The sequence below is a fragment of the Nelumbo lutea genome, chromosome 2 (genome assembly GCF_056320005.1).
Source record: "Nelumbo lutea isolate HS-2025 chromosome 2, American lotus-T2T, whole genome shotgun sequence".
In the NCBI taxonomy this organism is placed as follows: Eukaryota; Viridiplantae; Streptophyta; class Magnoliopsida; order Proteales; family Nelumbonaceae; genus Nelumbo; species Nelumbo lutea.
The window spans coordinates 21,462,326-21,478,386 of NC_142685.1; the positions used below are offsets into that span (position 1 = coordinate 21,462,326).

General features: G+C 43.3%; 1 protein-coding gene across 2 annotated transcripts in view; it reads right to left on the reverse strand.

The window, feature by feature from the left end:
* The window catches only part of LOC148869090 (Putative eukaryotic LigT), a 51,651-nt gene that overhangs the window by 5,407 nt on the left and 30,183 nt on the right, over window positions 1–16,061 (reverse strand). For both annotated transcript variants that reach the window (XR_016107062.1, XM_088968859.1), the window contains exons 8-10: window positions 4,505–4,820; window positions 4,116–4,228; window positions 3,970–4,035 (exon numbers count right to left, since the gene is read on the reverse strand). Coding sequence is in view for 1 of the 2 variants with exons in the window: in XM_088968859.1 (XP_088824985.1) it covers window positions 3,970–4,035; window positions 4,116–4,228; window positions 4,505–4,820 (495 nt within the window). In the remaining variant the exon portion in view is untranslated. The remainder of the gene's footprint in view (window positions 1–3,969; window positions 4,036–4,115; window positions 4,229–4,504; window positions 4,821–16,061) is intronic.

The following is a 16,061-nucleotide window of genomic DNA, read 5'->3' on the forward strand; positions in this document are numbered from 1 at the left end:
GACCCCTTAAATTGTCAGTCCCAAACTCCTAATCATTTGGATATGAGCATCTGGTGAGCTTCAGGCCTTCAGACCAAACCTTTTCATCAGTCCTGTAGTTCAACTTTGCTAAGTGTTAATGAAAACCATATGTTTATTTAATTAATAACAGTGTTTTAAAAGGCATGGGAGGCGTATGCCTGGAGGCGTGCCTCCAGGCGAGGCGCTCCCAAAACGCCCTGAGGCGTATGCCAAAGGCGCTGACACCTCTGAGGCATATGCCTCTTGCGCTTTCTTCATGAGGCATGCTAGAGGCGTACGCCTCATGCACCTCATGCACATCTGATATAAAAAGAAAAAAAAAAGAAAAAAGAAAAAGAAGGAAAGGAAAGGAAAAGTGAGATCCACCCCTTCCTCTTCATCCTGACATCCTCCTCCCCTTCCTCCTCCTAACCCCCTCCTCTTAAGGAGGCTTACGCCTCCTTGTGTTCAGGAGGCTCACGCCTCTTGTGTTCTGAACTACGCCTCATGCCTCTAGGTAGTGGAACACCTCGTGTCACGCCTCTGCGTTTTAAAACATTGGTTAATAATAATAGCATATCTTACAATGTTTTCAAGTGTGTTTGTAGAAACATAAATCAAGTGGTTTATAGATGTATGCATAAACACAACCATAAAGCTTAGAACTAGGTGTTACATTTAAAATGTAACAAAGTGTATTGCAAATTGAAGGGCATAGCTAGAGACAGGCCAAAGGACATAGTTTTTTTTTTTTTAGTATAAAGGGCATGGGTCAAAGTAGTTTAAGGACACATAATTTAACTAAAGAAAAGCATAACATTGCCCATTGTGAGTTCCATCTATTTGGGATCTTGGGAAGGTTGGACTGGATACAGATCTAACCCCCTGGGTTCTAGCATAAAGTGGCTGTTCTCATACTAAAACCCTGTCTTTTCTAGGGGACTTGGACAGGCACAGGTTAAGCAATTGTTAAAATGTGAATGGACCAGGCCTGAGCGCCCGGGGCTAATTCTGTGTAAATTCTTCAAATTGGGCACCCAACTTGCACCCCCTAGCTTTGTCATACATGTCAGTCCAAGATTTTACTATTGCACCAAACCATGGCTCCTTAAGTACTAGTACATTTTTTCTTTTTCTTTTTTTTTTTTTTGAGAAAAAGAAATTTCCATATCCATGCACTATTAGTAAAAAGCAATGAATTAGCAGTCCCAATGTCTTTCCTTCCAATAACAGTATTTTTCAGTAATAAGGTCAAAAAGATATGTTAAAGCAAAGACGCAGCAGAAAGAATACAAAGATTTGTATTCGGGTCCAATTGGTATTGGTGATTCACTAAGGGCTGAAATCATGGCAATGCTTGAGGGAGTACAAAGGGCAAGGTGCCTGAACACTAGAAGGCTAATTATTGAAGGAAATTCAAAGCTGGTTTTAGGATGGCTACAAAGAGAAGGGGCAATTTGGTGGAACTATAACAATGAAAAGAAGAAACTCAGGTGGCTTAGAAAAGGTATGGAAGTGAGACTGCATTGGGTAAAAAGAAGTCCAAACTCCATTGCCAACAGCTTGGCCAAACAGGGGGTGGGGAGAGATCGACTCTTTTGGGCAAAGCTGTAAGATAATGGAAATGTTTTGTGGGGAGAGAAAAGAGGGTTTATCTCTCACTGTTTATATCTTTAATTGTACTCACTGCTTTATTATTAATTAATGAAGTCCATAGTTACTGATAAGAAAACAGCAGAAAGAATACAAAATTTGAAGCAAAAGAAAGGAAAACCTCAGCTGAATTTTGTTTTGTTTCAATCAGATTGGCTCTGCAGATGAAGATTGGGAGATTCAGATGGGGATTTATACCATCTACAGCCTGATTGTTCAATCCAGCTAACCACAGCACCGTAGAAATATAATACTTGAAGATCTAAATGAGGACTGATACCACCTACAGCCCAATTACTGACTATGGTACACTACAAATGCAGGATATAAATATCTAAATGGGGATTGACACCACCTATGTCCTGACAATTCAGTCCAGCTGACTACGGTTCCCTAGAGGGCCTGTTACCATATTTGTGAAGTCAACTGGTATATTAAATTTTTCTATTTGTATCTCACTCTCTATAAATTCTACAAGGAGAAATGCAACAAGAATTCCTATTAGAAGAATTCTGTAATTGTTGATATTATATATGTTGGACTTTTTTATTCATTTGCTTCTTAAAGTTAGAAGCAAAGGATTTTTTACTGCCCTTTGCACCATCTATATGATACCCCGAATAGGCTTTACAAAGAAGTAATTAAAAACAAAATTATTTAATTGAGTGAATTAAGTTGTACAAGAACTTTATCAAATTTTCATACCTACAGTCTCTCCTAAAACCAAAAATCCAAAAGATCCCAACAGAATATCTAAAAACTAGTTGAATAATAAGGCAATTTTAAATGTAAAATATGTAGTAGTGTCTATGAAAAGAAGGCATGAAGGATTCATTTCCCCATGAAAGGTCCTCAGAAGGATGGATCTACAAGGGGAGGGTAGAATTAACGTGAAAAATACTTTCATGCATATAGAAGATTTAAATGGGCTTCCTAAGCCTTGTTCTCTCACCACATAAAGGATCATATAGAATGAATCATAAGAAAAAGGCATGCAAGGGAAAGATGGGTCTCCAAGGGAAGGATAGAATTTTAGACACATTTCCATTCATATATATTTTTTCCAGGAATCCAAGAAGGCAAGAACACCTATATATATCCATGATAAATATCTTAAAAGTGACCAACAATCCCTTTATGCCAATGTCTTAGTTATCAACACTGCCATTTTCTAATTCTTCCATATCGAGTCATATGGCTAATCCTATGCATCCACTGGATAGGAGACCCGGTGGATTGGCCACATCATTCCCCTGGTTCATGTCAACCCTATACCTTACGGTCCTTACCTTGCATTTGAGTTTTACCAAATAATATTGGCTATCCAAACTTTTCAATTTTTTTCAAAATTTGAAAGAAGTCTGCCCAAAGGCTTTGACTGGACATGTAGCGAAGGCTTTCCAGAATGGTTTTTTATAGTGAACTGAAGAGGAAATTTTATCAAAGAAGAAAAGTCAGCAAACATACAAAAGGAGTGATAACACCCTACCAGTAGGAAACAAAAAGACAAAAATCAAGAAAACCCTCACAACAGCTCTAGAAAAGACCAAAAGCCTGGCCCAAAAGGCTCTCTATGAACATTAGCAAAATCAGGAAGGATCAATAATCAATTAATAATTGTATTTCCATTTTCTGAGCATGGCTTCTCATGACTTTTTTGTCTATCTTCAAACTTCTTTTGTTCTTTTCTTTCCAGAGACCTCAGCAAACTGCAAATGGAATGCGACTCCAGAAGATCTTTGCCTTCTTACTCCATGAATATAGAGAGAAAAGAGAAACATGTAGAACTCAAATTGGAAATGAAGGTTTTCAGTTTTTACTTTAAGAATCCCCACAAAGAAGGTTTGCCAGGATATGGCAAGGGCTTCTAAGCTGAAATTTGCCCCATGAACAGGGAGCGAAGATAGGAAAATGCAGGGAACAACAGCAAGCAAGATTCCTTGGTCATTTAGACTTTTTTGGTTCTTCCCCAGCCAATGCAACCAGAAATCGCATTCCTTATGGCAATTTGAGAACTACAGAAATTGTTTTAGTATCAAGGGCACCATTTCTAGAATTCAGTGTACATTTTAGACTAAATGTTCCATAGTACCACAAAACATCCAGACCAGAAAAAGGAAATGGGATCAAGCCCATTCAGCAACACTCTTATGGTTCAATATAATGAGTGAAAAAGTATTGCTAGCAGTTGATCCAATGTGAACCGTTTTATTACCAAAAACTCTCTGAAATTAGAAAACCATTAAGTCCAACTCATAAAACATCATTATACATTTAAACCATGTGCTACAAAACAACTACAGGAAAGCATCATACCAGTCCTTTAAGCCTAGCAGAAACAGGCCTTCCATCTAAAACATCCATTACTCTAGATGAGATTCTCTGCACAGAAATTAAAAAATACACATATAACTTAGAGGTTAGCTTCTGGCTAATAACATCATAAATCAGCACAATTTTACCTGCAAAACCTCAGTAGCTGCAGCAACACGTTCCTCATTCCACAACTTCAGCATGAGTACAGTTAAGTGAAACGTTTTTGGTTTAATAAATATAGATCTCTCAATTCCCAAATCTGCAAGGAGAAAAAGATTCATTAAAAACCCATGATAGAACAAGAACAAAAGGATTGTTGCAAAAACTCCAAAAGGTTTGTATATGTAAGGTACAAAGTGTAGATTCCAGAAAAGAAGGGAAATGGCCTAGAGAGATACATCTGTGCCCCCCCCCCTAAAAAACACACACAAACACAAGAATTCACAGTAAAGATTTATTATTACATTCTAGAGTTCTAATGGAATTCACTGTTAGAGCTCAATATTATAACCACATATGCTTCTTGCTGTCATACCAGATAGGTTAGAAGATTTTGATGCTTTGGGTGGATAGCTCTTGAAAGTTATTTTATTTATCTCCACCTTAACATGTTCATTATCATCTTCAGCTTTAAGAGTAACTGCAACATTATTTTCTTCATCTTTCAGCTGGTCCTTATCTTCCCCATCTGTATCACCACTTGAATCACTATCAAGATTCTCATCTAGGCTAGAATCAGTATTTCCTAGTATGGAGTTCTGAAAATTTATAAGCTTATCCACCAGTCCAGGGTGGATAGCCAATGGAAGTGATACAAAGTGAGAATAATCCAGATTTGGGCTTTTAACTGCCTGCAATTTGAACAAAAGAAAATTGTGAAATAGTGGATGCATGAGAAAATGCATGCATGTTAAGGAAGAAAATGTTGACTAACATATTGACCAACAGTATGAGCTACATTGATGTACACAAAGCAGACTACAGTGCCCAATGAAATTTTCAAAATCAAAACTAAACAAGTCATTATAGGAAAGTGTAGTGAGAATGGACCGAATGGGCCTTAGTGTTCTTTATTTCTTTTAAGTAGTATTTAAAAGTTATGTTTCTTAGTTATGGGCCTTATGGGCCTTCTTTTATTTTCTTTAATTATTTCTTTAGTGCTGGCCGCCCCATTAAGGGCATCCAAGTAATTGTACTCAGACATAGAATTATTAATAAAAGTGGTGAAAGGGGGCTAGAGAGAGAGGTTTGAATTCTTCTTTTCTCTCTTCCCTTCTTTTCTTCTTCCACAACCTATTGCTGAAACTTCTTTCTTCTTCTTTCTCTTTCTATCTTTTCTTCTTTTCTTGCATTACTAGAATTACTATAGGTGTAATTTTCAACTGAAAGAAAACCTGGACAACTATACCAATAAAGCAACCATATTTTGTGTGTGTGAGAGAGAGAGAGAGAGAATGAGAAGACTTGGAAAAAGAAACTGGATTCTATAATGTCATCATCATTTCATGGTTATTAAATTATTTATTCAGACCAAAATTAGGGGTGTAAAGGGTATCCAAGTATCCGATTTCGAATTCGATATCCGACATAAATTAATCGAATTCGGATAATTCGATTAATTTAATTGTCGAATTCGAATACGAGCTTATTTGATTCGATAAACGAACTCAATTAAATATAAATATAATATATAATATATAAGAATATACTATAATATTGGATTATGTGTTTTGTACTCTTAGTAATCTTAACCTTTTTAGGAAAAGTATTAAGTGTTATCGAGACTAAAAGATACAATGGTCCTTTTTAGAAAAAGGACAAAACACATTCATGATACAACAGTTCAGTGACTATTATATTATTTTTCTTCATTGGGACAATCACCCATTAGCCCCTCCCTCTCCCCACTTCACTTTGATAGTTTGATGAGACAGATTCTTCTCCCCATCTCCTATCTACAACTCTTAACAGAGTAGGTAACTATGGCCAAACGATCAATAAAGCAAAGTGAGAAAACCACTAACGCCATGGATTGTTTGAGAAGTCTCAAGTGTGGCCCATTGGGGCTGGCAAACAAGATCAGGTGTAGCCAAAATGATCAACTCTCAGTTGTTTCTTCTCCTCACCTCCGCTTCATTTTCCTCTCCCTCCCTTTTCGTTGCTTTTTAACTTGCAATTGATGTTGCGCAATCTAGACGCTCCCTCATGTACTATGACTTGGACTCTGATTGGATGTCTACCTGACTGGGCCGAGCTGATGTCTGAATGTTCGAGTTGATGTGTGCTGCAAGGAGTAGAAGGTGAGAGTGCCCAGGTATTTTTTACCCAGGAAGGGCACTCTGATGCTTAAGTTAGTAGATGTTTGAGAAGCTTTCTGAGAGAATGAGAGAGCTCTAGAAGGTTTAATGCGTGTACCTTTCTAAGTGGGTTTGGGTGCCTTTTATAGCTCCTTGGACTCAGGGAATTCAGTGTAATGGTCTTGAGCTCTTTGTGGAGCCATTTTCTTGCTTTCCTAGCGCAATAATGTGTTAGTTACTAGATCCTCGCGGAGGTTACGATTTGTCAAATAAAGTCGAGGCAAACGACATGGCGCCTTTGGTAGCGAACTGCTGGGGGTGGTTAGCAAGTTCTTCCTGTCGCCTTAGGCCCTCTCAGCTTGGCTGGCTCCTAGAACAGGTCATCATAATCTTACGAGTCTGCTAGCTCAGCCTTGCTGAGGTGAAGGTCGGCTTGAGCGAGGTGCTCTAAGCTAACTTACCGAGCTGGTCAGCTGACTCACTGCCAAGGTGTCATCCGAAAACCATGTGTTGCTAAACGATTGGGAGGACCAAATTACCCCTCATCAATTGCCCCCCACTCTCGAGCTAGTGTTAGCTCGACAAAGAGAGTATCTCTTAGTAAGGGTAATTGGTCCGGCTAGTTCATAGGTCGTTTGGCTCGCTTTGTAACTCGGTCCCAAGCTGAGTGAACCACGATTTTATTTTCGAATTTCAAATCTGGGAGGAGAAGAGGGCACGCACGGGAAGGATTTCAGAGAGGCGCGTGATTCGGGAGCACTAATTTTTCAAATTTCAAAAAGGGGCGCACTATTTTAAATCTTCCCGCGCACGCCGCTAGCTATAATCTAGTTGTTGGCACTCTCTGGACCGTCAATCTGCTCTTGGCGGGCTATAAGTATGGGGTCCCCACTCATACTGTTCTTTTCTTGGAATTTTCTGAGTATTGCGCTTGGCAAGCTAAGTTGGTCTGTTAGTCCGAGATCTATTTTTTGTTGGTCCGAGTCCTGTCGTCGTCATCTTCAATTTTCCTTCACTTTTTTCCGGTGAGTACCCTGGTTCTCGCAATGTTTGATAGTGCGTCTAGGGGTAGGCTACTTGATGATAGGTCGAATAGAAAGGCGATCTCCTAAGGGGAGAGCTCGATCAGAGTATACTACAATGGTTCTTTGGTAGGAAAAAGATACGAGGTTGAGGAAGTAATAAACATGTTTGAACTGACCGAGCTGACTGGATAGGAAATAATCGAGCTCTGTCATAGGTATCAAATCCCCAATGAACACCGCTGGATCGAGCCAGCTATTGGCCACTATCCATGGGACCATAACCGTGATGGGTTATGTGTCTATGAGGAGACATTGGCAGCTGGTCTCCGCTTCCTTCTTCATCCTTTTGTAGTTGTTGTCTTAAGACGTTACCCTGTATCATTGGGTCAGCTTGCCCCCAATGCAGTCTGAACTCTAGTTGGGCTGATTAACTTGTGTCACCATTGGAACTTTTTGTTGAGTCTTGAGGTCTTCTCCACTTTGGTTCATATGAAGAGGATCTCGGGTCCATTCTGCTTTTACCTTCCCTTTCGCAACGGGAGGAAGGTATTAGTTGATTTTCCCAACAGGGTTAAGGGGTGGAAGAAGAGGTTTTTCTTTCTTGCCAAGGATGGTGGTTGGGGCGTGGACACTACTTGGTATAGCACTTGTCGGAGTGTTGCTGAGAGTCAGGATGTCGAGCTTCAGGTCGCGCTTCAAAAGCTCATCCAGGAGAAGGTTCAAGTAGAAGGGCTTCTGGTCGAGCCCATGCTTGTTCAAGCCGGCCTAAGTCATGTAGGTAGGTGGGTCGTTAGGGCATAGCAACTGCATTTCGTATTTTTTCTTGGCCTATCTAGTCGCTCTAACGATTTTTATTTTCTTAGATATGGCGAGCTTGACTTCTATGATGAATGTCGACAAAGAGAGGAGGTCATCCAGGAAGAAACAAAGGACGGAACATCGTTCTTCTATGGGGGGACCTCGGCCAGTGCCGAGGTGAGGTCGCCCAGCTCTGATCCTCCCATCGTCGACCTAGAGGGGGATGACAAGCCGATGTATACTGATCAGTCCCCAACCCCTGCCACCTTCCAACCCCAAGTCGGCCAAGAGGAGTGAGAGGCCAGACCTTATGTCGAGGACATTCCTCCCTTTGTCTCCCGCGTCGCTGATGTCTCAGTGATAGACCGATCGTACAACCCTTGTGTAGCTCTTCAGATAGCCAGGGGTATGCTTCTCCCTGAAGACATGCGCCATTACAGCGAGCTGGATCCCATCAATGCCGAAGCTCGGATGACTCATTGCATCGTTCAAGTTTGTCTTCTTTTACAGTTTCTTGGTCCTTGTCTACAGGATATCTTATTCCAATCGTGGTTTTTGTAGGCGAACACTTTCAAGCAAGTCTTGCTGGACCACGTCCATTTCGGGCAGAAGGATAGGGCCAGCATGTAGGCGAGCATCAGCTCGCTTCAGGTCAAGATGCAGAGACTCCGGGTCGATTCTGAGGAGGATCGCTAACGCTTCTTCGAGGTGAACCAAAAGTTGCAGCGTGAGATGTCGGAGGCCCAGGCTCAATTGGAGGAGAGGTGGTCCAAGTATGCTCAAGACATGCTCCGAGCTGGGAAGGAGGTTGTTGCTCACTTCTTGAGGTCCCCGGAGTACGAGAAGGGCGGAGGACGGCATCCCTTCATTGAAGAAGGGTTTCAAACTGTGCCGCTGCTACTTGAAGTCGTTGTATCCTTCTCTCGACTTTGGCTTCGTTTCTGTGCTTAATGTGCCAGACGAGCTCATCACATAGGTCGACAAGAAGCCCTTGACCCCGGAGGAAGAGGAGGACGATGGCGAAGACGGGGACGAGGAGGGTGGCGACGACGAGGCCTAGGATGGTGATGGTGATGAGTAGCTCAGCCCTACAGCTTGACTGATCTAGTGGTGGTGGTCTTTCTATTATTTCCGGGAGCCGGTGCACTCCTATAATCTCTTTTGGGGCCTGTGTGCCCTATTGATGTCCAAACTATTGAACTTGCTGGAACTTGATGGAACTTTTTTTTGGTATCCTTGTACGACCATTTGGCCTTCTTTTATCTCTTCAATGGAACTTGATATTTTCATAGCGTAGCTTTTGCCACTTGTTTATTTAGCTCGGCTGGCTTGTCGTCACGCTAGTCAAATATGGCTTTGTAATTTTAATTCGTCAATTTTTGCTTTCTGTGATTCTTGGTCGAGTTGTCGGCTTATCTTTAGCGAGCTTTAGCAAACCTGTAAGCACAGCTCAAAACACTTCGCTTCAAAGGTAATACCTACGCAAGTTATCTATACTCCATACTCGGGGTACTGCCTTCCCTTCGAGTGTTTTGAGCTTGTACGCATTTCCGCCTAAAATTTTGGAGACCCTATAAGGGCCTTCCCAATTCGGGTCGAGCTTTCCTACACCGGGCTCAAATACCATAACTTTCCTGAGTACCAGGTCGCCAACTCTAAATTGGAGTCTCTTAACTTAGGTGTTATAGTACCGGCTACGCATTGTTGGTATGCTGCAGTCCGAATGTAAGCCAGGTCTCTCACTTCTACTAGATCAAGGTTTGCTCGTAGATCTTCATTCATCTCTTCAGCGAATTCCTCGAACCGCAGCGTTGGTACTTCCATCTCTGTTGGTAGTACACTGGGCAGCTTGTCCACCCACAAACCCTTAGCTCAGGAGAGTCGAGCTTTGAGAACGTGGAGGATCGCCCTATTGGTTAATTCAGCCTGACCGTTAGCTTGGGGAGGGAAATCAAGGTGAAATTCTGCTTTATTCCCATTTGTGCGCACCAGCCCTGGAATTTGATGTATTCAAATTGTTTCCCGTTATCCGAGATCAATACTCTTGGTAGGCCGAACCTATAAACGATACTCCTCCAGAAGAAGTTTTGGACGTTGTGAGTTGTTATGATGACCAGCGGTTCGACTTCCACCCACTTGGTGAAGTAGTCTACCACCACCACTAGGAATTTTTTCTGACCTTTCGCTGGGGGGAAGGGGCCCAGCAAGTCTATGCCCCATTGTGTGAAGGGCCATGGGTTGATTAGGTATTTCAGGTCGGTCGCAGGTTGGTGTAGAATGTTGGTGTGTCGTTGGCACTTATCGCATCGACGTACTAGCTTGACGGCATCTGCTTTCATGGCGAGCCAGTAGTACCATTGTCGCAGGGCCTTCTGAGCAAGGCCCCTGCCCCCCAAATGTCGTCCACATACACCCTCATGGATTTCGTGTAACACCCAATTGGCCTCATCTTGGTGTAGGCATCGCAGATATGGCAACGTAAAAGATCTTTTGTAGTGTTGCTCGCCTACTATCACGTAGCGAGTTGCTTATCATTCTATCCGTCGAGCTGCATTTCGTTCTTTCGGCAATATGCCTTGTCTTAGGTAGGCAAAAATTGGGTCTTTCCACTCGGCTCTGTTGTTGTTATATTGGCGACCTCTTCTGCCTCTCTTTCTATTGGCGGGCGAGGTAGCTCTTCTAATGTAAACAGTTCTCTTAGTCGAGTCAATCATCACTAGCCTAGAGAGGGCGTGCGTCGGCCTCTATGTTTTCTGATCTCGGAATTTGTTGGAGATACCAAGAATGGAAGTTGGGCAGGAGTTCTCATACTTTGGCCAAGTAGGCTGACATGGCAGGTTCCCGGGCCTCATTCTCACCATTCACTTGATTTACCATAAGTAGTGAGTCATTGCAAACCACAAGATGTTTGGCTCCAACCTCCTTTGCTAGTGCCAACCCAGCTATGAGTGCCTCATACTCGACCTCGTTGTTTGATGCTCGGAACAAAAATCGGAACGTGTATTCCAGTTTTACTTCACTAGGTCCATAAAGTATCAACCTAGCTCCGCTTCCACTCTGATTGGACGAGCCATCCACATGGAGTATCCAGGGCTCCTCATCCCAGCTCGCAATCTCACGAGTTAGAGGTTGGGCCACACTGGTTGAGGCCTCCGACGTGGTTGTGAGCTCGATCACTTCAGGGGTCGACGAGTTGAAGGTGCACTCGGCAATAAAGTCTGTCAGAACCTGTGCTTTTATCGCTGGTCGTGGCTCATAACGGGTGTCGTATTCGCTGAGTTCTATTGCCCACTTTGTCAGTCTCCCCGAGACCTCGGGCTTCTGAAAAATTTGTCTCAAAGGTCAATCGGTAAGGACTACAATAGTGTGAGCCTAGAAGTAGGAACTTAGTTTCCAAGCTACTAGTACTAGCGCAAAGGTGAGCTTCTCTATGTCTAGGTACCTGGTCTCAGCGGCGTGCAGGACTTTGTTCACGTAGTAAACAAGTCGTTGTATTTTATCTACAACTCTTATTAGGACAGCGCTAACCACCTCATCCCCCGCGAAGAGGTAGAGTTTGAGCTCGTCCCCGGTTTTAGGTTTTGTTAGGCAAACTAAGATACCTCTTCAGCTCGTCGAAGGCAAGCTAACATTCCTTAGTCCACTTAAAGCTTTGGTTCTTCTTAATGACCTTAAAAAAGGGTAAGCACTTCCCTGCCAACTTGGACATGAATCGGTTTGGGCAGCTATTTGATCGGTTAATTTTTGGGTTTCCTTAACCAAGCTAGGAGGTCGCATGTCTAGGATTGCCTGGATTTTATCTGGGTTGGCATCAATACCACACTAGCTGACGATGTACCCGAGGAACTTGCCCGATGTTATACCAAAAGCACACTTGTTAGGGTTCAATTTTAGGTTATGTTGTCTCAAAACATTGCTCCAGCATTTTTCAGTCCAAAGGGCATGATTTTGTGGAAGTACAAGCCCATTTCTGTTACAAAGGCCATTTTTTCTTGGTCTGTTGGGTCCATCAGAATCTAGTTATAGCCAGAGTATGCATCCATAAAACTCAACGGATCAAATCCAAAGGTCGTGTCCACCAGGCGATCTATTCAGGGCAAGGGGAAGCTGTCTTTGAAACAAGCTCAGTTCAGGTCTGTGTAATAAACGCACACTTGCCATTGGCCTTTTTAACCAACACCGGATTCACTATCCAGCTCGGATACTAGACTTCCTTCACAAAGTCCGCTATTAGTAGCTTCCCCACCTCATCTACTACTTGCCATCTTTCCGAGGCGAGGTTCCTTTTCCTCTGCCGAATGGGCCTAACTGTTGGGTCAACATTTAATTTATGAGTTATCAGCTCAGGGTCTATGCCAGGCATTTCTGCAGCCGACCAGGCGAAAACATCCAAATCATTAAGTAAAAAACTTACTAGCTCGAAGCACACTAGGTCTTTCAGGCGAGCTCCTATCTGTAGTGTCTTTTCTAGCTCCGTTTGAGATACCGGAACCGAAATGGTTTCTTCAGTAGGATGAGCTCACTCATCTGTATTCTCAGGTAGTGGCTCCAAGCCAATGTCGACGGCAATCTTGCCCTTTGCTTTTAAGGCGGCCACATAACACTTACGAGATTCTAGTTGATCACCTCACAGTCTAATGCCTATGTCAGTAGGGAGTTTCATAGCCATATGGTATGTTGAAACAACAACTCATAGGGTATGCAAGATAGGTCGGCCTAGTATGGCATTATATAGAGGTGTGGCGACCACTAGAAAATCATGATCAAACCGCACCGTGTGGGGAGGCGAACCTGCTTCCACCAGTACTCTTATTTTTCCAATAGGTCAAACTACCTCTCCCTTGAATCCTATCAGAGGAATGTTGGCAGGCTGTAGGTCGGCTTTACCGAGCTCCATTCGCTCAAAGGCCTCTAGAAATAAGATGCCGGCGGAGCTACCAGAGTCAACAAGAATTTTCTTCACCCTGAAATTGTTAATGAGCAGTCTCACTACTAAGGCATCGTCATGCAGGTATTGGATCCCATGCATGTCATCCTCGGTCAAGTAGATTACCTCCTCTTTTTGGGCGCTTTGACGGGTTGTTGTCTTCTTGCTCTAGTTCCCTAACTAAGTTCTTACTCGCTGAGGTGGTGCACCCGGCGATAATCGACCCTCCTGTGATCATGTTGATTGTTGCCCAGACAGGTCGCTCTTGTTGTTGGTTTCTAGGAGTTGCATCTTGCTCCCAACTTGCTTGGGGTACCTCTCTGCCTTGATCTTCAGGTCGTCGTTCATCCTTGATGAACTGTTTCAAATACACCCATTTTATTAGGTCTTCTATTTTGTTTTTCAAGTTCTAGCAATTCTCAGTGTTGTGGCCAACATCCCGGTGGAAGTGGCAGTATTTGTTGGGGTTCCTGGTATTTGGGTCGCCCCTCATCTTGGGCGGCCACTTTGCATATTCATTAGATTTTATGTGCATCAAAATCTATCCCCTTTTAGTATTCAAGGGGTAAAAGTCCTATTATACAACGGTGGAGTGGCTCGTCTCCGAGTCAAGCTCCGAGGTGGCGATTTGCTTTTTCTTCGCGGCAAACTACTGCGACTCACTTCTTCTTGGAGATTTGCTTCTTCTAGGGGATTTGCTTCTCCTCTTCTTCTTGTTGTTTGCTTCCTCCTCAACTTGCTTTCCCTTTCCTATCAAGTCGGACTTCAATCCCACAGCTTCTTCTGCTTTCATGAACTGATTTGCGACGACGAGGAACTTTTCCATGGCTACCGACGGGTTTAACTCCATTTCCCAACGTAGCTCGGGGTGGCGTACACCATTTTTGGCTGCTGTCAACTGCACGGCGGGATCCAAATCTGGAATCTTCAAACGTTCCATGTTGAATCTCCGTACATATTCTCGCACCGTCTCACGGACTTCGAGTGTCTTCTGCTGGTTACGAACTGGCTGGTGAACATATTGGCAAACTGATCCCAATTCTTGATGGAACCTGGGGCCAATCTTACCAAAGCCAGGCTTCTTTCAATGTAGTCAGAAAGGCGATGCACATACTTGCGTCATTGGCCCAATGGAGCAACATAAGGGCTTGATAACTATCTGCATGTTCATTTAGATCTGTGGTTCCCTTGTACGTTTTGAGAGGCGGTGCCTTGAAGTTTTTAGGCCTTGGCACCTTAAGTATCTCTGTTGCCAAGGGGGATGCTCGAGTCAGTCGTGGTTGTTCGGGTAGCGTACCAGCCTGGTAGTGCTTCCCGATGCCTCCTTGGTTAGAGCAAGCTGGCTTTTCTTCCTAGCGCAATGAGTGTGCTTTCCGCACTTTTTCTTGGTCCCTACAGACGAGCTTGCAGCCTCGGTCTCGACGAGAGTTGCAGCTTGGCTCTCCATCGGTAGCTGGTTGTTATTGAGGGCCACATTATCGAAGGGAGGCTGGTTGCTGGTGATCCCTGGTACACCATTGGATCCTTGAATCTGGCTACGGACTAAGGCACCTGCCCGAGAGGCACCTGCTGACTGTGTTGGGGTACCTGCTCAAGAGGCACCTACTGGCATTGGTGTTGCTACTGTTGTTGTTGTTGTGGTTGTTGTGGTTGCTGCTGTCCTACTACAATGGCGAATTTGTTTTCCCAGGATTTGAGTTTCTTGCTCATTCCCTACACACAACGTACCAGATCATAGAATTAGCACGTGACTACTGTTGCAGGAGCTACTGCGGGCTCAACCGCAGGAAGAGGTGCATTTACATTTTTTGGTACAGTTACGGGGTATAGAGGAACGTCGATTTGTCCAATAGTAACAGTGGGGATTCGGCCATTATCATTGTTGTTGTTGTTGTTACTGGCAAGCTGGTTGCTTGAGGAAGCCATTTCTTAACTTTGAAAAAAACAGTAATAGAGAACTTAGATTTTGTAGCGTGTTCCCACAGACAACGCCAATTGATGTCGCACAATCTGGACTTTCCCTCGTGTATTGTGACTCAGACTCTGACTAGATGTCTACCTAACTAGGTCGAGCTATAGGGGCCAAGTTGATGTCTGAATGTCCGAGTTGATGTGTGCTACAAGGAGTAGAAGGTCAGTGTCTAGGTATTTTTTACCCGAGGAGAGCATTCTGATGCTTAAGTCAGTAGATGTTTGAGAAGCTTTTTGAAAGAGTGAGAGAGCTCTAGAAGGTTTAGTGTGCGTACCTTTCTGAGTGGGTTTGGGCGCCTTCTATAGTTCCCTGGACTCAGGGAATACAATGTAATGGTCTTGAGCTCTTTGTGGAGTCGTTTTCCTGCTTTCCTGGCGCACTAATGCATCAGTTACTAGATCCTCACAGAGGTTACGATTTGTCTAAGTAAAGTCGAGGCGAACGACATGGTGAGTCGTTCTAGTGGTCGCGCTATCGACGCCTTTGGTAGTGAACTACTGGGGGCAATTAGTGAGCTCTTCCTGCAAGTCGCCTTAGGCCCTCTCAGCTCGGCCGGCTCCTAGAACAGGTTGCCATAATCTTACAGGTCTGCTAGCTCATCCTTGCCGAGGTGAAGGTCGGCTTGAGCGAGGTGCTCTAAGCTAACTTACTGAGTCAACTCCGAGGTGTCATCCAAAAGCCATATGTCGCTAAACGATTGGGAGGACCAAATTACCTCTCAGCAGCAATCAGAGGTAGAATGGAGAGGGAAAAAAGGAGATAGCGCCAGGTTTTGTCGAAGACAAATGGGTTTCGTGGTGTTTGAACTTCTATCATTCAAGTCTTAGCTTCTACCCACTATAGCCATCCAAACACTTTCATCTCTTGCTTTCTCTGTTATTTTTTTTTAGATTTTTCAGGTGCTTTTTTGCTTTTTCTTTTCTTCTTATTCTTGATCTTTTGAGGTTGCTTCTTCTGTGCTCATAAGTTAGGGTTTTTTTCTTGTATAATGATTTTTAGATTTAGAATTTTCAATATTTATAGAATAGTCGAATTTGAATCGATTCGAATATTCAATATTTTAAACGAATTCA